This window comes from Amaranthus tricolor, chromosome 2 (genome assembly GCF_026212465.1).
Source record: "Amaranthus tricolor cultivar Red isolate AtriRed21 chromosome 2, ASM2621246v1, whole genome shotgun sequence".
Lineage (NCBI taxonomy): Eukaryota > Viridiplantae > Streptophyta > Magnoliopsida > Caryophyllales > Amaranthaceae > Amaranthus > Amaranthus tricolor.
The window spans coordinates 33846138-33871421 of NC_080048.1; the positions used below are offsets into that span (position 1 = coordinate 33846138).

Below are 25284 nucleotides of genomic sequence, written 5' to 3' on the forward strand. Positions count from 1 at the left end.
TTGGTATTTAAAGGGAAAAATGGGATGCACTATTCTTACCTACTACCTTTTTTGGAGAAAATTGATAAGAAAAAAAAAAAACAAACATAGATAAAAAAAGAGGGAAAAAATAATTATTGTGTATTTGGTTTGTGAAAGGGATAGCATGCTAAGGCTGATGGAATGTTGTAGATGAAGATTTTAATTAATAAAAAATTTTTAAAAAAATTTATTTTTTATTTTTGGTGGCATGTGATGGAAAAGATATGTCCAATATTATTGTGAGTGGTAAGTGGTGGACATAGTAGTATAGATTGTTAAAGGGATCAAAGATGTAACATGGAAAAAATTTATAATTAATTTATTTACTTGTCAAATTAGGTATTGGTAATTTATACATTATTACATAATTGAAATCATTTTAATTAGAAGAATTTTTCATCATACTCGGTGTATTTCTTTCATAAAAGTTGTGATTAGAGACTTAGTTTTATCGAAGAAGATAAAAAGATTACGGCCAGTGAAACTTTTATGGTTGTTGAATCTCAAGCAACCATGTGAATAGGGAAAGAGAAGAAATTTAGAAGAGGAGAAGAATATTGTTTTATTTCATTATATTTCCTAAAATCTAATACACCCTTATATCCCCTTTTATAGCACTAACTACTAAGACTATCACTTATACCCACTTATAACTAATTACAATCTTACTACCAAATGTACCTATAAGAGAAACCCTCAACTTGAGAAAACCTACAAATAAAAACAAAATTTAGACAAAAACTAAAAGCCAAAGAAAAAACTACTAGAGTAGCTTTTTGGTTTAGCTTAAATTAAAGTCATTTACTAAATATTCTTTTACTATTTAAAAGACGAAAAAGCCAAAAGTTAAAAAAAAATAAATAAATAATACTTAAAGATTACTTATTAACTCCGTCATTTTCACTATCTTCCACAATTGAACCTTTTCATCCTGCTACATTTTCCAGATAATGGAAGGATTTAATGGAGCAACAATAACAACAATGTAAGAGCCGTAATACTTAAAGATTAGGGTTAGCTAACGAACTATTTTAAAGTCTAGATCTTGTATTTCCATTTATTTTGATTTTCTACTATCTTAGCTACATGGATTCTTTGTCTCCATTCATTTTGATTTTCTACTATTTCAATTTGTAAGTCTAGATCCTTCCACTACAAAAAAATTTGCATCTACCTAAGCTTAAAAAAGTAGTTAGGCATGCTTATATGTGAGGCTGATAGATTTAGCCACACTTAATTAAGCGTGGTCTCTGCATGTGTTGGTAAATTTTAGGCACACTTAATAAGCGTGACTAAAGGTACAAATAAGCGTGACTAGTAGCACTTTCGGCCACGCTTATAGGTATTGAAAACTTTCCTCACTTGATAAGCAAGACTGCATGATTTCGTAGATCATTATTTTTCTTTTTGTTTTCTCACACAAATAAGTATGGCTAATAAACATAACAATTTAACTAATTATGACGGTCAACTATTTTTAAATATTATTATTATTATTATTATTATTATTATTATTATTATTATTATTTTTTGACAAAGTAAATTTTATAAAATGTCATAAAAAGTCATATTAGTACAACTGAAGTCTAAGACTTAGAAGCCACAACACAACCGTAGCTCTGATGGGACAAACAAACCCCTCTTCATACACTTGGGAGGACACGACAACTAAAAAGATTGAGCTATCATTTAGCCTAAACACATCAAAGTTTGGTGAACCTATACATCATTACCAAAGCACCTAATAGCTAATACATTCAAAGACACAAAAAGCACGTCCAAGGCAATGCAAAACAGAGCAGCTTGCATCCAAGTAATCATAGCCACGACAAGGAAGCAGGCGAAGCATTTTGAGACTAGAACCCAGCAGCAAGCAGTCACTAATCTTTCGTTAGCAGCATCAACAACTTGAAGCCAACCTCTGTAGCTCAGCTACATCATCATCGGCAGCATTTTGTCGACGACTTTTGCTAAGCCTGATTCCAAGTCAATATGTAGGATAACAACATCATGGAATGTGAAGACTTAACATTCATGGCACAGCAGCTGCATCAAACTTAGGACAACAACATTTTGTGGAGCTTGATTCCAATCTATTCAAATGCATAGCAGCTGCATCTGGCAGTTTTCCAGCAACATCAGGACATTAGGTTATACCAACTTAATAAGTTTTATTCAGGTGCAATGTATTGCATAACAGAGAAACTTGGAACAATCTAAATATAACATGTCTAGGCAGCATGCATAACATATCTAGTGGGCCCAAAAAAAGCCTCCTAGCCTAGGCATAAAAAGACCAGCTGTTGCACAACACAAACAAGCAGCAGGCTGGCACAACACAAACAACAACCAGTTGCTGCACAACACAAAAATAGCAAGCAGCAGCCTAGGCATAAAAGTCTAGCTGCTGCACAGTAGCATCAGCATGCTGCTAGCATGACCGGCCCGATCACAGCAGATACTGTCTGGTGCAGCAGCACTAACTGTAGAAGTCAGTAGCCGAGAACTCCTTGGCATAATCATCAACATCCCGCAGCAGCCAGCACATCAAAAGTACTCAAATCAAGTACTCAAATCACAATTCTTTGACACTACTTTCGAAATTAGCAACCATTCAAACGCACCTAAATTTATACCTAAAAAACTAAAATTGTCCTAAAAGCTATTTTGTCAAACACTATAACATCAAACAATAAAATTTTTAATCAAACCACAATATCAATTGACGCAATCACACCCCAAAACTCATCAAAACATCGCAACTTGTCAATTAAACACAACAATCAAACAAAAAATTAACCAATATTACAAAAGTTCCACTTTTCAATTACAGTTTACCACCCATTTCAATTTAACAAAATTAAAAGGAAAAACCCAGGAAGAGTAAAGAGAATTAAGAACCTTGTAAAAGTCCCAAGGCTCAGACTTATAAATATCAGTCTCTGAAATAGCATCAAAACAAATAGTTTGCTACAAATTTTGCGTTTAAGGTAGTAACCCACAAGTTCTTGATCAGTAGGATAATCACTTCACAACATTTAGCCTTCACAACTTTCTGCCTTTGTTCCCATTTAACAAATATAAATTAAAGATAAAAAAACGAAAATCAACAAAATAAAACCAAAGAAATGAAAAACAGCAGCAGTAGCCACGAAAAATTAAAGAACAAAAATCAAAAATCAAAGAAATATTAAAGATGGAAACAAACCTTGAGAATGGCAATGGAGATGGAGATGGAATTGGCGAATGGAGATGAAAACAAAGCTTGAGAATGTCGATGGAGATGGAACGCTTAGTGGGAGAGAATTGGCTTGAAAAATCAATGAATGATTTTCTTTTGGTTTTAGGGTTAGGGAAAATTCAGAAATTAGGGTTCTGTACTATTTAAGAAGAAGAAATGAAAGTGTTCTATACTAGAGGCACGCGAAATCTGACTGTTGCTTCAAAGTTTATTTTACTTTTTAATTTGCGTTTAGCCACGCTTATTAGTGTGGCTGATTTGATCGCTTTTATTTTCATAGTTGCGCTTTAGCCACGCTTATTACTGTTGCTGAATTGATGACATTATTTAATTGATTTGTAGCCACGTTTATGAGCGAAACTATTATTCTCACGCTTAATAAGCATGCCTAAAATGCAAGAAGCGACTCTAATTGCAGAAAAGTCTGTCACACTTAAATAAGTGTGCCTAAACAAGCATAGCTACATGCCACATTTTTTGTAGTGTTCATGTATCATTCTCCACACATGTCCTCTAAGTCATCTTTGGTCTTTCGGGCCCTTTTTGAAGTCTCCCAAGCTCCAACTTTCTATTTTCTTTACCTCTTCGCTAATACCTTATAGTTTCACATGTCTAAACCATCTTAAACCATTCTCTTTCATCTTTTTCTCAATACTTCTATTTGCAATTCCTGTATCATTTCTTATATTTTTGTTTTTAATTCTATCCCTCAAGGCGTGTCAACTCATCCAACGAAACATTTGCATTTCCGCTACTCCAATCTTTGTTCTATGATCCTTTCTTAAAAACAAATATTATGATCCATAAATTTGTGTTAATCTAATGATCGTTTGGTAAAACTTGTTCTTTAACTTTAAGTGCATACCTTGATCACATAATATTTCAGTAGTCGTACTTCATTTTTTTCACCCACTCTTAATTCAGTGGGTCACATATTGTTGGATGTGCCCACTATTTTGAAATACGGACCCAAGGTATTTAAAGCATTCGCTCGCAATTTCTTTCTCTTCTAGCTTTATGGTGTCTCTCGTTATCTAGTTTGTGCTAAAGTTACGCTCCATATACTATGTCTAGTTCCGACTTAGAAACCTCGTGACTCCAACTCTTGGCTCAATCAATCTAACTTAGCATTCACGCCCTCACGAGAATTGATTTTTAGTTCATGATCATGGGATGTGACTAAGTTTTACTGATTTGGTTGTCACTAATCAACCGCTCACCGTCCTCCTTTATTTGAGTTTGTGGAGTGATTTAATGGATTAGATATAAAATTAAAATTTCTATGATAATTTTTTTGTTTTTGCCAACTTTAGCCATCAAATTAAGTCATTTTAAAAATTATAGCCCCAAGGTTTACTTTTCGCGAACTATAACTTTTAAGTTACGAAAACCAACACCGATACAGTCATGTCACCGGATTTTGGTGGCTTATGCGCAAAATACCCTTTGACCTTTCTTTTACCTTTATTGACCCAACTCACTCAAAACTAACCTACATTCTAAATCTCACCCCTTCATAACCTTCCCACCTCCCTCTCTCTTTAGCACCACCACCACTCACCATAACTCCACCTCCCATTCATCACTTTATCTCTCCTTCTTGATCTTCAACTTTTCCTTCTTTGATACCTCTCACCATCTGTAACACCCCGAGATTTTCTAACGTCATTAATTAATATTTTAATAACTTTTGATGATTTTATAATTATGTTAAATTAATTTAGAAATAGTTTTAATAAACTACTTTCATATACGAATTTAAATATTAACATATATTTATATTAAAAATACAATCACGATTTCTAAAATAAAGAGCTTCGAATTAAGATTATTATTTTATTAAATTTGTGACTACACGAAGGTCCCTTGCAAGAAGATGAATATAGATAAATAAATAACTAAATAAATAATAATAATAATAACAATAATAATAATAATAATAATAATAATAATAATAATAATAATAATAATAATAATAATAATAACCATGATAAAAAGGGCACGAAACCCTCGTTGCTTCCCACCAACCGTCACTCCCTTCACTCTTCCTCCTTCTTTCTCTCCTTTCCCCCTTGCTGTGCCGCCAACAGCCGGTCCCAGTCAGCCAGCCACAAGCAACCACTTGCACAGCCGTGTCACCTCCTCCCTCGAGCAGCAAACAGCAGCCCAGACACTGACAATAGGCCGTGTCTCTTCTTCCCCCTCAGCGGCAGGCGCACCGAAGGACTCCTGACAGCAGCAGCGGCTGTTTTGGCTTCCCCACCGTCACCGAGCTCCATCTACGACACCATCACTACAATAATTAACTATAGTTTCACCTCTTTTTCTAGTCCCACCATTGTAAGCCACATCTTCTTCCATTGTTTTGATTTTCTTTTACTTGTTTCTAATTGCAATTTTAACAAATTTATGAGTTTGGTGTTGATTTTTGTATGATTGTCATTGAATCTTGTTGTGGGCAAGAATTTATTGATGATTTAATGTACTTATGAATTGAGTTTTTGAAATGTGAATGAAAAGTGTTGATTTTCATTGAACTTTTTATGGGTAAGAGTGTGTTTGATGAATTTAACATATTTATGACTTAGAGTTTGAAGTATGAATGAAAATAATGGTTGTGTGCTATTGTGATGGTGTGTTAGTACATGTGTAACTTTATTTGTGTTGAATGTGGGAGTTTTGTTAGGCATAGTAGTCTTAATTGGCCTTGTTGAAGTAAAAGAAATTATTAATGTTGATCACAAGTCTCTCGTTAGGTTATCGAAGATATAATTAAATGATATTAGTAAGGCCATAAACATAGTGTCAACTTGTTGAGAATTATTAAAGTTACTTGTTATGATGTCTTGATTTTAGTCCTTTCTAACCTTGGAGAATATAATAAATGATACCGCAATGCGATAACCTTAAGATTCGTTCTTGTCGTCATATTAGCACTACACTAACATTGTGAGACTTAAGTGTGAATCTTCGTTTTATTTTAAGATAATGTGAATCGTTATAACTCAAAGTTAGCCGGTGTAATGAAACACTTGACATAATCCTTTTATTCTTTGTCGATGGAAAAACTTGTGTTATTGTCGAATTGACGATTATGCTTGGTGTTGAATGAGATGCGTACGTGCTAGAAGTAATTGAAATCTTGTCGTGAATGGATGATAGTGGTTACTTTGGCTTTTAGTTTGGTATGGCAAAGTAGTTAAGGGAACTTATTAGTTCTACTCATAACTTATTAGGTGCCCATTTTGTAAGAGGAAAGTAGAGCCTTAGTCGGGTGATTTTGTGATTTTTGATCGTGCAGTGACGCTTACAGGTTTGTACACGCAGTAACTAACTCTTATATGCAATTTGCTTTAAGACATTATTGTTTATTGTGATAATATACATTGCATTGAAACTATGAGATACTAGTGAGTACACCTTTACATGAAGAGCTATCGACTATGAAATCCTTGCGCTTAGAATAGTTTAGAGAATGAGAGTGTTAATAGAAGGCGAGAACTACCCCTTATCTATTTAAGAATTGGATTATGCCTTACTTGGAGTTAGAATGACTCCTTTAGAGGTGAATTACATATTTTGATGAGTGGCTCAGTGGGTTTTGGCGCGCTGCTGTCCCAGGGCGCTCATTATCAGTCAAAAGTGGATGTGAAAGTAATTCCCATCTGATAAAGTATTAGATTATGATTAGCTGGCATGACTCAACTGGATTATGTCCGGTTGATTTATTAGTCCCCTAGGTGAGGTTCGACGAGACCACCGTAAAGGGGGTATGAGCATGCTTGGGTCACTGGGCGCCGGATGGCCGATACCGCCCCTTGATCGAGGTGTTACCATGCAGGCCTTGCAAACCCCAATATGGTGGCCTCTTCACTGGTTTAAAGCCCCAGTGTGTTATTTTTTTTCCCGAAGGTAGGACCCGAGAGGGTCAGCTGGAGGGGGCATGAGCTCGTACTTTGCCATGGGCGCCGGATGGCCAATAACGCCCTTGGCCGTGTCACTATGCCAGGAAGTAGAGAAAGATCCACTGATAGAAAGTTATTCAGTGATAGAAAATTTATTCATTGATCAAAAGTTATTTAATGATGAAAGATTCATTCTTTGATAGAAAGCTTACACATTGATAGAAAGTTACTTATTGATAGCATAGTTTACGCTAGTGAGAAGTGTGCCTAAGTTAAGTTACCTCAAGGGTATTACAGCCTATGATCATACTTACCTTAAGATAGACAAGCTCTATAAGGTCATGTGTTAGGTATTCTGTTAATGCCTTGGTCGAGTTGATACTATACGTGTTTTGCAAGAGTTTATGTTTAAAAAGAGGAGCGTGAAGACCTGCATTCTACCCAAGAACACATGGTTCGGGTTGGAAAGCACGTAATGAAATTAAGAGGTATAAGTGGCCGATAAACGGTTACTATTTGTGCTTGTGTTTTATGAAATCATCTTATGTTGTTTTATGATATAATGCTATCTAGTAGTTGGCGTTATTATATTTGAAGCCAGTTACTGACGTGTACGTGTTTGTGTTTATGTTTGTTTGTTAATGACCTTCTATGATTGTCCTGCTATGACACATTGGCCTTTGGTCTAATGTCGAGCAGCGGGAGGATCATAGACAGGTGTAACAGGTGCTGGAGCTTCTTTTGCATTGCATTGCATTTGGGGAGAGTGATGAGGGCGAAGTATAACCTGTGTCATACCGCTATCTTTCGATTTTGTAGCTCTTATTATCCTTTGTAAACTTGGGTTGTATATGTTTTGTTATGAGGCCTTATGTCCTCCCTCGTATATTTGTATTTCCGCTGCGTAGTTTAAAACTCTGTATGGTTTTAAGGAGTTAAGTCTGTTTAGAACGCAAACGTCGACACTGGAACCACGATCCATGCTTGGCATGTAGATTTGAGAAGCCGGCGACGAATCATTCCGCCGTGACATGGTTTTGATAGGCCGTTGGTGCCTTTACTTTATTAGCTTCTAAATAAATTTTGTTTCTCTACAAAGGCGCATAGTTTTAAGGCAGATGCTGCCGAATTTTCCACTCACTTTTTTTAAAGTTAACGTTTACCTAAATTCTCTTCCTTTTTCTTTTATGTAACACCCGAATTTCCTCCCGTCCTTTACGGTTTTGGTTTCTTAAGGGGTCGGAAATTCTGGGGTGTTACACCATCGTTGTTAAAATTGCGATCTAGATCGTAAAATTGTATGATTCTACGATCCAAATCGAATCCAACGATTAGGATCGTTAGTGAAATCAGAATCAAATGGTATCGTTGGTAGGATCGGTAGGATCACTAGGATTGGTTAGGATCGTTGGTAGGATTGTTGGTAGGACCGCTTAAACTACTAATATAAATTTTTTTACTAGTATCTTTGTTCTTTTTTGCTTATTATGGTTTATTATTATGTCCTTGTGTGGATGTGTTCTAAATATATTATGTCATTATGTGTAGTGTATATCTTATATATATTTTGTTGTTTCATTAAGAATAGAGAAAAAAATAAATTAAAAAGGTAAGATATGTATGTATTTTAAAATTAAAGCAAAATCTTAAGAAAATATATGGGTTTTTAATGTTTTTTTATATTGAAATGATCAAACAATAAACATAGACATAATACAACTTGTTAATTCTGCAAATTTGTAGGATCGTCCAATCCTACGATCCAATATACAATTCGATCTCACCAATTGATTTCAATCCTACATAGAATCCCGATCCTAATAATCTTGCCTATCACCCACATTGATCTCCGCCCCACCATCATATATAGCACCACCTCACACCCACCTCCCCTGCCTGAAATAGGGGTTGAAATCATGGTTGTTCAATCGGAGTGGTATTGTGCAACTTGAATTAGAACAATAGCAAAGATATTAACCACTATAGGATTTAGACATGGGAGAAGAAGCTTGTTGTAAACCCCTTTCTCTAATACTTATAATTACATTTGAAAAATCTAAAGATGGCTTGAATTAAGTGTTTGACAAATTAAAAAAAAAATTAAATTTGAGTCAATTCTATTCATATTTTAAAAATAGTTAAAATTGATAAATGATAATATGAAATTGATTACTTAAATTTTGTGATCTTCAAATTTTTCCTTTATGATTTTATAATAATAATTAAAATAAACATTTAAATCCAAACAATACCTTAAAGAAACCAATTCAGCCATAAGTTTTTAAACTAATAGTTGACGCTCCTAGATATTGTATATACTTTAACACGCCCCTTCACACGAGAGCCTATTGGGTTAGAAGTGTGGATGCGCACACCGCAGAGTATTCCACTTAAATGAGAGATAGTTAAGATTCAAACCTATAATCTCTTGTCACGGTGTATGTTAAGAAACCAACTCAATTCCAAAAATTTAAACTTATTATGATTGAGATTCCTCGGTATGTATTTAATTAGAAAATACGTGTGAATGGAGCAAGTACCTACTTGCTTCTATTTCAATTTTCATTGGTTAAATTGGTTATTGTTAGGAGTTGGTAAGGTCCGCCAATTGTTTATCGATCGTATAATAGAAGACTTATTATTAGTAGTAGTAATCTACTAAATATACGTCAAGATATATACGTGAGATAACGGTCAAATTGGATCACTTCATTCTGCATAAAGATAGAAGTTTATACGTAATTGAGCTCAATTGTGAAAAAGAATATTCATAATATAATAATTAATAACCCATAATCCAAAAAATTTGTTGGATTAATTTCTTAATCAGGGGTGTATAAAAATCTTACGAAAGCGATCCTATTTAATTAGACAAATTATTTAATACATAACATGTCATTTTAGATATTAAAATTTACGCTTTTAATATTACACTCATTTATTTGAGCTTGAGCTCTTTTTACGGACATTTTTCACTGTGAGACGCTCATACAAGAATCAGTCAATCTCCTGAGAGGCCGTCTCTCTGACCCAATCCATTAAAGCTTAATACCTACGGTTACTCTACATGTTTCTTATGGACTGGTTCAATTAGAGATAGTCTCTCTCAAAAAGACCGTCCCTCATAAGAATTTGTATACGAGAATTGCTTCTTTAATTATTGTCGCCTGCTTGTATTGGCCGTGAGTTATAGTTTCGTATATTACTAATTATAATCAAGGTTTCCATGTAGTTATTTTTTATATACTAAAAGTCTTGTTAAATTCCAAGCGGTAATCTCAAATTAAATGATGATTTGGCAAAAAACTATTGTTACTTATTGTTGAGGTGTTTTAACGAATGTCAACTAATTTTAATTATATAATAAATTTGCTCTCTAAAATAAATTTTCTTGCAAGTTTGATTTGAATATATTTCTCATTATTATAAATTTATCATATACTAATTTTTCCATTTTTAAGGCTTTTCTAAATCTTTTTCTCATCATTTATAATCTTTTTTTGATTTAAAATTTGATTTTATAATTAATTTATGTTCAATATTTTAATTAGTTTTTTCATGTGTAGTAGTTGTATATTATCTCAACTTAAAAATGTACTTAAAAATGTAACAACTAAATATTTTTTCTTTAACCCAAGTTTCTCTAAAAGCTTTTAAAATATACAACATTTTTATTTATTTTTTGATTATTCATTTATGTGTCTAAATTATCAATGAAATTAAAGCTTTTCTTACAAGCTTAATTTAAAATTAGTTTTAGGGTATCTTTCATAAAGTAAATCTAACTAAAAATAATTTGTTTTCTATACAAATCGATTTTATTTACACTTTTTCTCACTTTTTCTATACTCAAGAATAGTGAATTTTTTAAATTTTACTTTAGAATTTATTACAATCACACGTTGTCATTAGTAGTTATTTTTGTTATCACATTTTATCCGAACTAGACAAAATTTATAATGATAATATATATTTGATTACATTTATCTACACATTTATACATTATATACTAGTTTATAAAGTAGATATGGTGTCAAATTTATCTTTCTCCTAGAACCTAGTTACAAACCCATTCATTCTTATTATGTTGTCATAAGATTTTTAAATTATCAAATAATAGAATATATAACATGTCAGAGGGATTAATTCTTAATTAAAATTTTTGGTTGAGTTTATCCCTTAAGATGTTATCAAAAGCCAATGTGATTGATAGAAAATTTTATTTATCCACAGTCACACGGAGTACGTGTACCTCAAGGGTCAAACATAAGGAAGCTAGAATGTAAACTTCAATCGACAGTTTTATCTTACATAAGTGTCAGAATCGAGCAAATAATATGTCTTTGGAAAGTTTTTGAAATATAATTTTCAATGCCACTATTCTTACATTACTGTGATCATCTAATTATAAGTTGCGTTCAATAGAGTGAATATGCATTAAATTTCATCTCTAATGTGAACATTCTTTAGCTATTTTGCATCTCTTAGTAAAACTTCTTTAATCAACCCATAATCACCATAATAAACTCCGTAGTCACTACAACAAAATTAACTTTTACGATATAGGATTTAGTGACATTAAAAAAATATCATTGATTTATATTTTAATGTAATAATTGTTGGTTTTTATTTTAAGTTTCACTATAAGTGATTTAGTGATACTTTATTTGGCATTTAGTGACATATGCAATTGTTACTATAATCTATAGTATCATTTATAAGAAATGTCACTAGACCCTATGTTGCGAAAAGCTTTAGTATGATTTTTTATTATGCTGCTAAAAGGTCTAGTAAATGTCACTAAATCCATTATATGTATCATTAGGAAATTAAAGTAATGACATTCAAATTGAATGTCACTAAATATATACCACTAAAAATATATTATGTTGTAGTGAGTCACCAAAATCATAAAAACTATGCAAGAAATGATCAAAATCTCTCAAAATCAGCATTAATAATCAAAATGAATAAAGTTACATAAACCTTCGAAAGACTAACAACGACCATCATAAAGGATTATAAATCATGAGAATAAGTACAAATGATTGCACATATTAGACATATTGCATCCATATTTCTATCCAAAGAGATTCTTGTGTGATGTAGAGTGATAGAGTTTATAACACATCATGTGGACTTGGCTATAGTAAATTTGGCTGTGTCTCAGTCGGAGAACTTAAAATTAAGATTCTAGGATTAATTCTCACATATCTCTCACCTTTCATCGGTCTAATCTATAATAAAATAAATAAAACTAAATAAGATTATTTCTAGAGTTTCAAGGGTTTTGAGAAATAACAAGTTGCAAAAGACTGTATTTTACCATGATACTCCCAAAACTATTAGAAGTGAATTCAAGCGTTTTATAGAGAAATAAGAATGACAAGACTCGTAATTTCTACAATCTAATCAAAAATAATTTCAATTAAAGTGTAAAAAAAAAAATGAGCCAGTAGTTTTTAAATATAGGATTGGTTGGATCTAAGATAACTGATATATTATTTAATATAGGATGAAAATTAAAATACTAAACAAGCGTATAAATCACTTTGAAATAATATGTATTAAAATAAAAATACTAACCAAGTGTATAAATCTTAATATAATTGAGGTGTGCAGTTAAAACTAAAAGGTAAATTTTATCGAACGACTATAAAATTAGCACTATTATATGTATCATAATGTTGGGCGGCTTTTAGAAATGATCATAGTAGGAAGATGAGAATAGCGGACATATAAATGTTTCAGTAGATAAGTGAGCATTCCTTAATGGATAGAATTCAAAACGAAGATATATAAGAAATGGTTTAGGAGTTGCAAATATTCATGAAAAGATGAAATAGATCAATTGTTTAAGATGAATTTGGCATGTGAAGAGACAGTGTACTAGCAAATCTGTATAAAAGATAGAAAGTTGGAGCTTGAGAGATCCAAAAACGAGATCCAAATAAATCAAGTATGACATGGAGGGCAACATGAAAAGAGATATAAATGAACTAGACTTACAGATTGAGATGGTAGAAAAAGAATCAAAATAAATTAAAAGAAAAATCCATACAAATATAACCATTAGAACTAATTTATTGATTCTTGTAACCTTACCTCAATTTGAAAGTTTGAAACAATTAAGAAATTTTAACAAAAAAAAATAAAAAAATGAGCTTTTGGTAATCTTAATTGCAAAAATAAGCATTTTTTATGTCTGAACCTAAGGTTAGATTTGTTCGCAGTTATTAACTACGAACAAAAACTTGTTCAAAAAAGTCAAAATTGTTTATTCGCAGTTAATAACTGCGAACAAAAAGGAAACAATGTCATAACGTTATAAAAAACAAAAAAATTGTAACTGCGAACAAATATGATTTTCACTTTTTCTGTCCCTTCTAACGTTATGACATTATCTTTCTTTTGTTCGCAGTTAGTAACTGCGAACAAACAATTTTGACTTTTTTGACCAATTTTTTTGTTCGCTATTACTAAATGCGAACATACCTGACCTTATGCTCGGATATAGAGACGCTTATTTTTGGAAATAAGTTTACCCGAAACTCATTTTTTTTTTTAGTTTAAATTGCTTATTTATTTCAATTTTTGGGATTCAAGCTCTTATATTGCTTTTGTGTTATAATAATTTTACTTAAATAAAGTTAATAATATTGAGAAACAATAACAGTTAATTATTGAAAAAGAAGTTAAGTTAATAAATAAAAGTTTAATACAATCAACTTTAAAAATTAAGATCAACAAAAGAAAGCATCAATATTGTGGACGATAATATGTATTGACTAATTTCTCAAAATGAAAAGTGATTAGTGACAAAATGAAAAGCCTTTTAGACAGAGGAATCCTTCATCCCTTCCTATAACATCCTCAACCTACACAAAATAGAAAATTTGAAACAAATAAGTATTTTTAACAAAAGAAATAAAAAAAAAGGTTCGGTTAACTTAATTCCAAAAATAAGCGTCTTCATGTTCGTACCTAAGGTCAGGTATGTTCGCAGTTACTAACAACGAAAAAAAAAAATTCAAAATTGTTTGTTCGCAGTTATTAATTGCGAATAAACAATTTTGACTTTTTGACCAATTTTTTTGTTCATTGTTAATAACTGCGAACATACCTGACCTTAAGCTCGGACATAGAGACGCTTATTTTTGAAATTAAGTTTACCCGAAGCGTTTTTTTTTTTTTTTTTGTTAAAATTACTTATTTGTTTCAATTTTTCCACAAAATAATGGTTCTTTTCCCTCCTCTTAGTCACAATCCTACAAATTTGTGAAGCGCCAAATTCATGATAATCCTTGCAATATCATCCAACGAGTGCATAATCCTCTTAACCTTGCGAGAAGAATTGAAAGCAAAAGCAAATTGATTGAAACAGGAGAAGAAAACGCATACCACTTTGCTCGGTTTATCATCCGACATAATCGTGTTGTGTAGAGCTATAAAGGCAATCTCGTCAAATAGAACATCGGCTACATAAACAACATCCATCGTTTTCTTAAGCCGAACATGTTCAACTTTGCTCACAGGAATCAATTGCTTATCTCATTCTTCTGCATAAGCAAGCACAATACGTTTCAAAATATGTCCACCACATAAAACTTTTTTCAAAACATTATAGAAAGCTAAGAAGATGGAGTTGAATTGACACATACTAAATAAGAGTAGTCTAATAATAAACTCCATGGATGCAATGTGCCATCTTCCAAGCCCTCTTCTATCATCATGATTTCACCTATCATAAACCATTAGTCAAATAAATGAACAAAAATTTAAACAAAGACAAACAAGAACATTCTTAGACAAGTTGAAGAATAGAGTGATTTACCTGTTAATTGCGAAACTAACCTGCAGCTGGGTTGTCGTGATTCGGGAAAGGATAATAAAATGGAATGTTTTTTGGATCCAAAACCCGAAATGGACCAAGATGAGCAAAAACAAGGACACATCACATCCTTGTTCACACTTCACACGATCACGTTGTGAAGATGTAAAAAATATTGCTTTTTGGTCTGTTTCAAGGGATATCACATGCTTTCAGCCAATATTGGCGTAATGATAATCATATCACTCTTACCTCATCACCTTTTCATTACTGTAGTCATGATCGTCGCCGCATTTTTGCACTGATAGGAACTTCAAGAAAAAGGTAATTGATACCCAATAATGTACACAATAAGAAATTCTATATCAATTGTGATGTGTAAAAAGGTGACTACTTGGGGCTGATGATTTAAATTTACCCTTTGCAACAAAAACCCATTATACAATAACAAAACCCCTGGTCCTGGAGCACTCTCTACGACGCCTACATTACCAAAAATGTCAAAGACTTAATCCTAGAGCATTCTCTAACTTACAAAATTCATTACGCTGGGGCTTCTAATCCCCTTGTTAAGTCATAATCTAGCATCGGAGCTACAAGAACAGAAATCCTTGATAAAATTGGATTTTCAAGAACCCGCCTAAGCTTCTCCATCATCAGAGCAGGAAGACTGGTAGCAAAAAAGAACGGTTAAGACGTATGTTCATCAGACAATCTTGACCTTTTCGTCTCACTCGAAGTGTCGAGCATCTTGGCTTCACCAGCGTCAGTCTCACCGTCATGCTTTACTTGCCTCTTGCTGGGGTTGGTCTGAGTGGCTTCCTTTTCGCACACAGCTGATGCCTCTTTTTTCGGCCTGAGAACATGGCATAGATAAAACATACAACTAAAACAGAAGGATCATCTTGTTTACTAAATTGAATATCAAAGTGTAACACTCATTTATGTTTTTCATGCAACAAACTATGGGGTGTTTGGCAAAATAACTCGTTGGACAATTTTAGCTTATCAGGCACAGATGTTTAGGTGGTTAGACCATCTAATGTTGGTCTTTCGTAAATTAGCTGATTGAAACAGTTTCTTATGAATCAGAAAATTTACAACAAGTTGCTCCAACTAGCATGTTCTCAAATCAGCTTGTCATATCATTTGATAAAAGTTAGATGGTCAAATCAGTCAATCCAACCAGCTATCAGCTGTTTGCCAAACATCGTCTATATGACGTGCAATAAATATAAGGTAGCATGACAAAAAGTCCAATCTCCTCAAGACGAAAAACTTTAGATATTTTATATCACAACCCCAAAAGCTTGACACCTATATCCCCATGTTAACCTGATCCCTAAAAGGAAAACGATTGTAACCACGCATTCAATGCATGTAAAAAGATAAGTAAAATATATGCTCAATTACAACGCACCCAGAACCTGTGATGAAATGTACAAAAGAAAAGCTTAAACAACTCAGCAATGAAGAGGAATTGCTTACGTATTCGAACACGGATTTTGTGTTTTCTTGTTAACAAATAAATCCTGAGCAAGAACACAGTAGTATTAATGATTCTAGAAGAAATTACAAGAAAGTCATAATGAAGGAGGACAGAGAACACCTACAATGTCTGAATATTCATCACCAATAAATTCCCATTGTTCTGTTCGCAGATCTAAAACCTCCTTGTCTCCATCATCATAGTCCACCTATTAACAAGTAACCGTAAGATAAATAAAATGACAATAGATGATGATGCTTGTGATAAGATAGAAGCGTGAAAAACAAATCTGACACTATAAAACGACTACATTCAACTCGAAGCTGTAGTGAGATGTGGGAAAGATGGCATGCTAATGAAGGCAAACACCACACCTTATGTTCTTTATTAGTTGCATCATATGATGAGATAGTGCCTTCATAATATCTGCAGAGCAAAAAGGGATTGGTCATCAGATGTATATAACATGGAAGATATAACTAAAAGATATATTAATGCACTTCATAAAAAAAACGACATATATTAATGGTTATGATGAACAGAATTTCAGTGTATTCAAGTTAGAAATTTCTTTTTTATCGTTGGCTATGATGAATATAGGTCGTATTTTAGTACTACCAGTCATAAATTCGTCAATGCATTAAATCATGTGCACTTCTTACTTAAATAAAGTTGCACGTGGTGTTTGCTACCTGGGGTCAATGGAAACAGCCCCTTTGTTAGCTTTATCACTAACAAGGGTAGGTTGCGTACACCCGATCTCCCCACACCCCACCCTAGCCGCTTAACGGTGTCGGGGTAATGGAATGTTATTGTTTGTAAATTCCTTTTAGAGCCATCCTAATTTACTTGGCACATTACCATATATGAAAAACTTTTGTTCTCAACCCTAAATTCTTACGCATTCTGATCCAACCCTTGTGATCCCATTTGTCCACCAACTTCTACCTCTATCTCTCATCGCCACAAATCAATGCTATTTGGAACCAGCAATTCCATTCTCTCTACTTATCTACCAACCAATCGTCTAATATTTATCACCCGAACCCCAAAAAGAACACCCGAAAAACCTTACGCGTCACCTAATTTGGGGACAGAGTGAGCAATCACATTGGAAAAACATGAAGGATTACTTTTCTTTGTCACAAATCTAATCGATAGCAACATACTGGGAAAACATATACTGGCCACAAAAAGACCACAACATTGAAGTGTTGATCAGCTGGAAAGCATACAGAAAAATTTTATGTTCATCCAAAGGGCATTGCCTCACTCTGGCCTGTGAGAGAGAGAGAGAGAGAGAGAGAGAGAGAAAATGAACCCAACAGATCATAGAAGAAACCAATGCTGGATTATTCTACAACTCTACACTAATTACAATGGGACTGTTTGGTTTATTATAGTAGAATGAAAGGAATTTAGAGGCACAATAGGATAGAAAGAAACGTGCAACCATCATGTTTTACAAATTGTTTAATAGAGGTCAAAACCACACCAACACTCACTTTCTTCCCCAGAAAGTCCACAGTCCAATATTCTTCCCTCGCATTCAACGTCCACCACCAATCTAATCCCTAACCAACAGCCATAGTTGCTCCTTCACATCCACCTTCGCTCACTCTCTTGTAACTTCTGTTCATCACCAATTGATAAAGGCTTCGGCATTGTTGTTGATAAAACCACAATGGCACATGACTTTGAAGAGGACCAAACCTTATTTTAAAAAAAAAAAGTTTTCAAGAAAGATGAAAATTGATAAACACCGGAGGCAAGTATAAGCCTTGGTTATAGAATTATGACAATAGTGATTTATTCAATTATAGCATAGCTATAATGAGGTGATTACCTACGGTCAAGGGGCCACCAAACCTTTATCCTACAGCCAATCAAATCCTCTTTGTAATGTTTTCTTCCATGAGGAGTCTCATAGACCTAAACAAACATGTAAGTGAATCAGCAAACAACCACAACAAATGACTATTATCAATATAAAATAGATATGGCTAAATCAGAAAAACAAAAAGGTATAATTTAGAAACAAAACATAAATTAATCAATAGGTCGTTGACAAGTAACCGTTACGTCCTAACCCCTAACTAAGCGGAAAACTTTGAATTGCAATAAGAAAAATCAGAAACACTAAAATAAGAGGTTAGTATTATACACCTATGAGATACTTTCATCCCAATTTAGTAGATATGCTAGGATTTTTACGTTTTTTAATACTTAACTTTTGACCATTAATATCTTTAATTTCTTAAGAAAGTTGGCATATTGAAAATATGCATCAGATCAAAACTCACATATTGCATAATGTATAATATTTTGATCTTCAATAATCGGGTAATTTATGCAATTAAGATTAGTGCATAAATAGTGTTGAGAACAGAACCACAACTAATTAATGCAGGGGTTAATAATTTTTATGTACAGTCATTTGGCAACTCATAATTAATCAGTATTATGCAGAAATCATTGAGGAATTAGAGACGAAAGATATGCTTTCATGAACCACATGATGCCAAAGTTGTACGGCTTCACACATTTGTCATCATCTCATTCAATCAACAAAAAATGAATCAGTGTGACAAAGGTGGACCATTAAAGACTAAGCCAATTATAAGCACATAGAAAAACTCAAGGAAATTCAAAATGGAATTTTAGCTGCTGTGTTGTACGCTGTTGTCAGGCATCTAGCCAGCTATGACCATAAGGCTATAATACATTGTTGAACACTTAAACCTCTGTCCACTTAACTTTGATGATACCCTAAAATAGTTGAAAATATTTATCTATTATTGCTTTGTGGGCATGAGCTAAAATGCTAAATTGATTCAATTTTGTAAGATTTTCACCGGTCATATTACATTCATAGAATCGTGGAGAATCATAAACCGAACTGTAAGGTCATATTTATATCGTAAACCATAAGATTTCAATGTTTGAATCGTGATTTAACAGCTAGGACCATAAGGCTATAATACATCTATGATTCTCGACACCACAACATGTGTACGGTGATTAGACACTTCAACTTAATTAAGCTACATGTACCACCTCCTTTCACCAAAAAAAAATAAAAAAATAAAAAAAAAACAAAAGAAAGCTAAAGGTACCACTAATTGAGTAATAAAAAGGAACTCAATTGGACGGATCCATTTCTCTTCCTTTTAATTAAATAGATACTATTGGAAAGAAACCGCAGCAAAAAGCTTTCCTTCACTCACCTCTCTTTCCTTTGTCTCACAATCTATCCCTCCAATACCGTTAACCACACCGATAGAAAACTTGTGAAGGACTACTTATGCAAAAAAAATTATATTCGGCTACATAAACTGAATTTAATTCTAATTAAATGAGTACGTACTTCATCATCTGAAGAGGCTTCCTTCTTCTGTGATTTCACGGCATCATCCGTCCAAGTCTTATCCTTTTTCGATGAAGCTGATGTGCTCTGTAGAGATGAATAAACTCAATCATCATAAATTTTAAAAAAAGGCCGAGTTAGAAGTTGAAAGAACAGTAATGGCTCGCTGTCAGTATGGTATAAAGTAGTTGGAAAGTTAAAGAAAGTATAATGTAATTTAGCTAGGAGATTATTTGACCACCAAGTTTATGATCATGTATGTCCTGCTCTAATCACTTTTTCTTAGCAAAATTTATTAGGTGGTAATTAAAAAATTGAAAAAACACGTTAGAGGATGAGTTTCATCACCATGGGTCCATGGGGATGACATAATACATTTATATCAAAAACCAAATGGTTCCTTAAGCAAATTGAGGATTGGAACTTCGTTAGTAGATAGTACCTTCTTTCTAGATCCCCCCGAAGTGTCCTTTTTTGGCTTTCCCTTCTTATCACTGATACTACCAAGTGAAGTTGCAAGATTAACCTTCTTTTTATGCGGATCACCAGCTTCTAGAGTATCCCTCTTGGACAGCTCATCCTCTGTTGTAAGGCCAGGTTTCTTGCTTTTTTGTGCAGGCGAGTTACTTTTAACGTGATTATGAGGGCTTCCGCCAGATAATTTTCCATTGCCTGTCAAGCTCTCTTCATCAGGATTATGAGAATTGAGAATTCCTTCCTTTTTGGATGCATTTTCCAAATCTGTTTCTGGATTCTGGCCATGGAGTTCTATAGAATTCAAAGGCTGCCCACATTCTGCCAACTGAAGCTCATTAACAGTTAGCCCACTATCAACCTGGATTTAACATGCAAAATATATTCAGATTCCCAAACCTATAACCTAAAACTGTTTACTAGCAAGAGAAGCCTCTAATTGATCAAATTTTTATTGCTGCATATGGGATTTGCCGGTTCAAAAAATAAATCTTCCACACTTTCCCAAGTAATAATAAACATTTCGGCTGCAACCATGGCCCAAGCAGATAACACAACAAGCTCACTAGCTCCAAGTTACTGATGTTAATGCCAAATGGCTAAATGCAAGATTCCGCATAAATGATAGCAAGAGTTTAAGTATGATTGGAAAGAACAGAGATGCGTATGCCAAATAGAAGAAAGGTCAAGTGAAACAGGTTTATAAATTATCATATATCAAGACCTAGTCATTACAATGCTAAAACAGATCCCAAGACATGCCAAGGCCCGATTTGTAAATGAGGTGATGGGATAGCTAATTTCATTCTTAGACATAAACATTTTAGCATGTTTGCCTCCCAAATTAGCTTTTCGTAAAAAAAAACATAACTTATTGTCAAATTCAAGCAGCAAGGTTATCATTTTTTAAATAAAGTTTTAAAAAAATTGGAATTAATTAAATGTTTATCAGGCGTTCTATTACGAATAGCGGTAAGTGGCTCCCGCTTAGTTTGGAGCTCAAATATACGCAACAATGCTCTTGTTATTACTAAGAGGAATTTAATTGCAAACATCATTTGCAACTTCATATAAATAAGAAGCGTACAAAAATAGCGGAGATTTAGTTCTTATTTTGGATTATAAAAGTTAATGAATTGCCTCATCAAAACCATGTAGGCCTTTCTTAAATCAATGAAGTTACTGACTGACCAGAACGCTATACGATAAAAAACGCTGGACGACATTTGAAATGACCCAGAACGATGGTGTGATTTAATATTTTTTATAAACTCTATAAAACTCTTTTCAAAACTTGTATTGATTCTAACTCCCCTCTCCACCTAGTTTGTAAAGCCCATTAGTTACGTAAAAGGGGAACTAGGTCCCACAAAATGCCAATGCTTCCATACTCACATTATAAGGATAGCTGACATTTCACATTCAAGTGGATCTACCCTTTTAATCCAATCTATCTAGATTATCAAACACAACCCAACCAAGACAAACTGTAAAACCCATTATTCTACACATCTATACTAATATAGAGAAATATAATGTGAAGATCTCTCCAAGATTTTCCACTTTTTATACTAAAATCTTTCTAAGTTCTTTTTTGAGAATGTAGTGAAGTAACGAATTATTGAGTTAAATCTTTAATTTAAGTTCTATTTTTATAAGTACAAACCAGTTTGTCTTCCCATCATTTTCCTGCATTTCAAAATGGATATGTTTGCAAGCATAGGCATGACATTAATATGAAAACATGCAATGCAGGCCCTTAATCATAATGCAAATTATACAAGCAATGAACAGCATACCGGATGATCAGCTTTTTCCAAAATCGAAGAAAGAATAGGAGCATAATCGTCCAAGCAGTATCCCATTGACTTTACTGCTTCCATGATAAACGGTTTAAGCTTCTCTGAACATTCTTCAACAACTTTGGAACCCAATTTAAAAGACAACGGTGAAGCATCCTAAGAAACAGCCAACTATGAGACCTACTTGGAAGTACATCAATCAGTAAACAATAAAGTAAAAAGAAACTTACTTGGTTTTCCTTTCTAATGCTTTCTAGCAGAACCTTTAGAAGCTCTTGTGAGACAGTGTCACTTTCGTTTATCATAACAGTCATGATTTTCTCCATAGCCAGGAACACAGTATGAGGATGATTAGAGCTTAAAATCGACAAAAGCAGAACAGTCAAGGTTAGTCAATGAGTTAAAATTTAACTTGAACCAAATTGATTTTGATTAGAAGAACATATGATCCATAAACACAAAGAAAGTGACAACGGCCATAAAGTCTCGAAGAAAGAGGCAAAATATATAACATCCCTAGCTATGAATCTTGTATAGTTGTATTTAGTTGGCTGGGGTCTGTTCTATCAAGTTCCGCTGTAGTAATGATCCTCCCTTTTATAGCTCGTGCCAATCTACAAAGCCTTGAACAGAAGCGTCTAACTACGGCAAAGCACAGGGAGGCCGTGCATAAAAAGTTAGAGTTTTTTCTAAAGCTGGCTCATCCTTGAACTATTCTAAAAGCTTAATGATAAATGCAGACTAGAAAACTTAAAAGACCAATAACTTAGCTATAAAATTCCTAACAAGACTTGTCTAGTACCTGCTTTGGAAACTACGAGTTTAGGGGTCAATTTCTCAAAGAGTGTAAGCACAATTATTGAAACAATTCATAAAGTAATCAGCAGTGCACTAGTGCTTTACGTTTGCAATACATTAAACAATAATTAGAAGAAAATTTTTTGGGAAATTCCATGTTGTAACCCTGAACTTCTGGCTATTTCACGTGGTAGACAAATATTTTTTTAATCTACGTGGTGACCTTGACCTTCCAAGTTTTCTATGTGGTAGACAAAAGAGAATTTTTTTTGTTAACTTTATGCTATTTTTACCCAACATAATGAAATTTTTTTCAAAAAACAAACATCGCGATTACCCTAATTGACCACATATTTTAAAATCCATGTCGAAACAAGTACTTGATTTAACCAATAACTTAACATTTTGTCTACCACATAGAAAACTTGGAAACTCAAGGTCACCATACGGATTTAAAAAACATTTGCAGAAAAGCTAAAAACTCGGGGTCACCATGTGGAATTTCCCAAAAATTTTTTCCCTTTACTATGCAGGTGCAACGCAAATAGATAGAAATTGTTCACAGCCAATCAGAATGTTAGGTTGAGATGAATGTAATTCAACGTGTTTGCAATCTTTCCAAGATCCTACTGAATATTGACTTCAATGTGGTAAGTGGTAACAGTAAAATAAGTCCATACACTACCTCGAAAAACCAAACAAAAGATTCAACAATCACCTGATATGTTTCTGGAATAGTTCAAACATCCTAAGGATCAGTGAATCACATTCAAGGTCCAGCATCATTACACAAGATCGGAGCCTTGCAACGCTTTCAAGAATCATGATGGCCTTAGTATAACAACGTCCAGGAGGACATGATAGTTTCTCAAATGATGAAACTATCAGCTCAAAAACTTCCTGAGGGACAAGAGAAAACGCATGATTTATATCTGCGTTTCTAAATAATATGCAATGTCAACGCCTTAAATCCCAACAATATAAGGTCGGTTAAGTAATAAAACAAAATTTAAAATAAGATTTAAAAGATAAATGAAAAGTGAACGGCCCCCTTACTTTCATTTTTTCATCATCGTATGGAGCTGTCGGGGCTGATATCCGCATGATATCATGCAGACAAGCTGTAACTGTAACCAGTACATCAGCATCTGAATGTCTCATAAGATTGTCTGAACTTAAGGCCTTAATTGTTGACAGAAGTGCCTCCTGTATTAGCGGAGGTGGTGATTGCCCAATCTTTGACATGTGTAATATCAGTTCCTAGAGAGTTCAAAGAGCAAATTAGTAAGTCCCACCTTTTAATGAAAGTCTTAAGGTGATAGAGCTAAAACTGGATACTCCAAAAGTCAAATATTCATGATAGAACAAGAAATTCCTGAAATTATGAAATAAAACATAAAGACAAATATCATACTCCCTCCCTTTCTTTTCAAATGTCCTATTTGCTTTTGGGTTACTATTCATCAATCACCCTTATTTGTATTTTATTCTTAATCAAACATAGTCAAATGAGATCTTGTTTGATTCATCTCAACATAAGGTTTATTAATATCTAGTTTTTGTAATTTTTAATTATACGCAATTATCGCTGTTAAGTATTGAATTAGTACATTTGCAAACGTTCAAAAAGCAAATAGGACATTTGAAATAAAATAGAGGGAGTATCATTTTTAAAAAAGCCTCAAACCTAGCATTGACATACACAGAAATAATAATAGGAGTAAAAATCTAATAAAGATCTTTTTAAATTGTTCAAGGCATATGAAAATACAAAATTAAAAAAATTCTGGATCGTGATAATAAAGAATTGATGATGAGCAACAACATGTCCATATTCATATAGTAGGTGGTAACTGGGAACTGGTTTTCCAATTGCCGGCACAAAAAGACCATATGACTGATCAGTTTTGTTAGTTGTACTAGAGAAATAGAAATATAGCAACTAAATGTTTATATAATACACAATGAGCCCGCAAATAACTATTATCTCATAGTCAACGATTACACTAGTGAGATACACAGACGTATCTTATATTATAAAGTGACATTTACTATCCACAAGTGTGACATCCACAACAAATATGATGGAAGAAAAAGGATTGATTGCACAACGATCAATTATGTCATTTGGACTATCACATGAAAACAACCAATTTGCAAGACATTATCATTGACAAGAAAGAAATTATCAGACATGGCATTGAATCGAATGATACAAACTCAAACAATGAATTATTATTATCCAAAAGATTTACAAGATAAATAAATCATGAGCAAATATGGACTTCCAAAGAATAATTTTTTTAGGAGTTGAAAAGTTCATTTTGAATTCTTGTATCATTAGCTCAATGTAACA

At 33.3% G+C, this 25284-nt stretch overlaps 1 protein-coding gene across 5 annotated transcripts in view; it reads right to left on the bottom strand.

Moving 5' to 3' along the window:
• Positions 1-12237: 12237 nt before the first annotated feature.
• LOC130806367 (sister chromatid cohesion protein PDS5 homolog D) overlaps positions 12238-25284 on the bottom strand; it is a 15734-nt gene continuing 2687 nt past the window's right edge. For 2 of the 5 annotated variants that reach the window (XM_057671408.1, XM_057671412.1), the window contains exons 2-13: positions 23985-24188; positions 23647-23828; positions 22361-22487; positions 22128-22286; positions 20297-20689; positions 19855-19941; positions 18334-18419; positions 16862-16913; positions 16612-16695; positions 16487-16530; positions 14829-15854; positions 12238-14726 (exon numbers count right to left, since the gene is read on the bottom strand). In XM_057671408.1, coding sequence (XP_057527391.1) covers positions 15689-15854; positions 16487-16530; positions 16612-16695; positions 16862-16913; positions 18334-18419; positions 19855-19941; positions 20297-20689; positions 22128-22286; positions 22361-22487; positions 23647-23828; positions 23985-24188 — 1584 coding nt within the window. In that variant the 3' untranslated portion in view covers positions 12238-14726; positions 14829-15688. The remainder of the gene's footprint in view (positions 14727-14828; positions 15855-16486; positions 16531-16611; positions 16696-16861; positions 16914-18333; positions 18420-19854; positions 19942-20296; positions 20690-22127; positions 22287-22360; positions 22488-23646; positions 23829-23984; positions 24189-25284) is intronic. The other 3 variants (XM_057671409.1, XM_057671410.1, XM_057671411.1) reach the window with 3 other exon arrangements.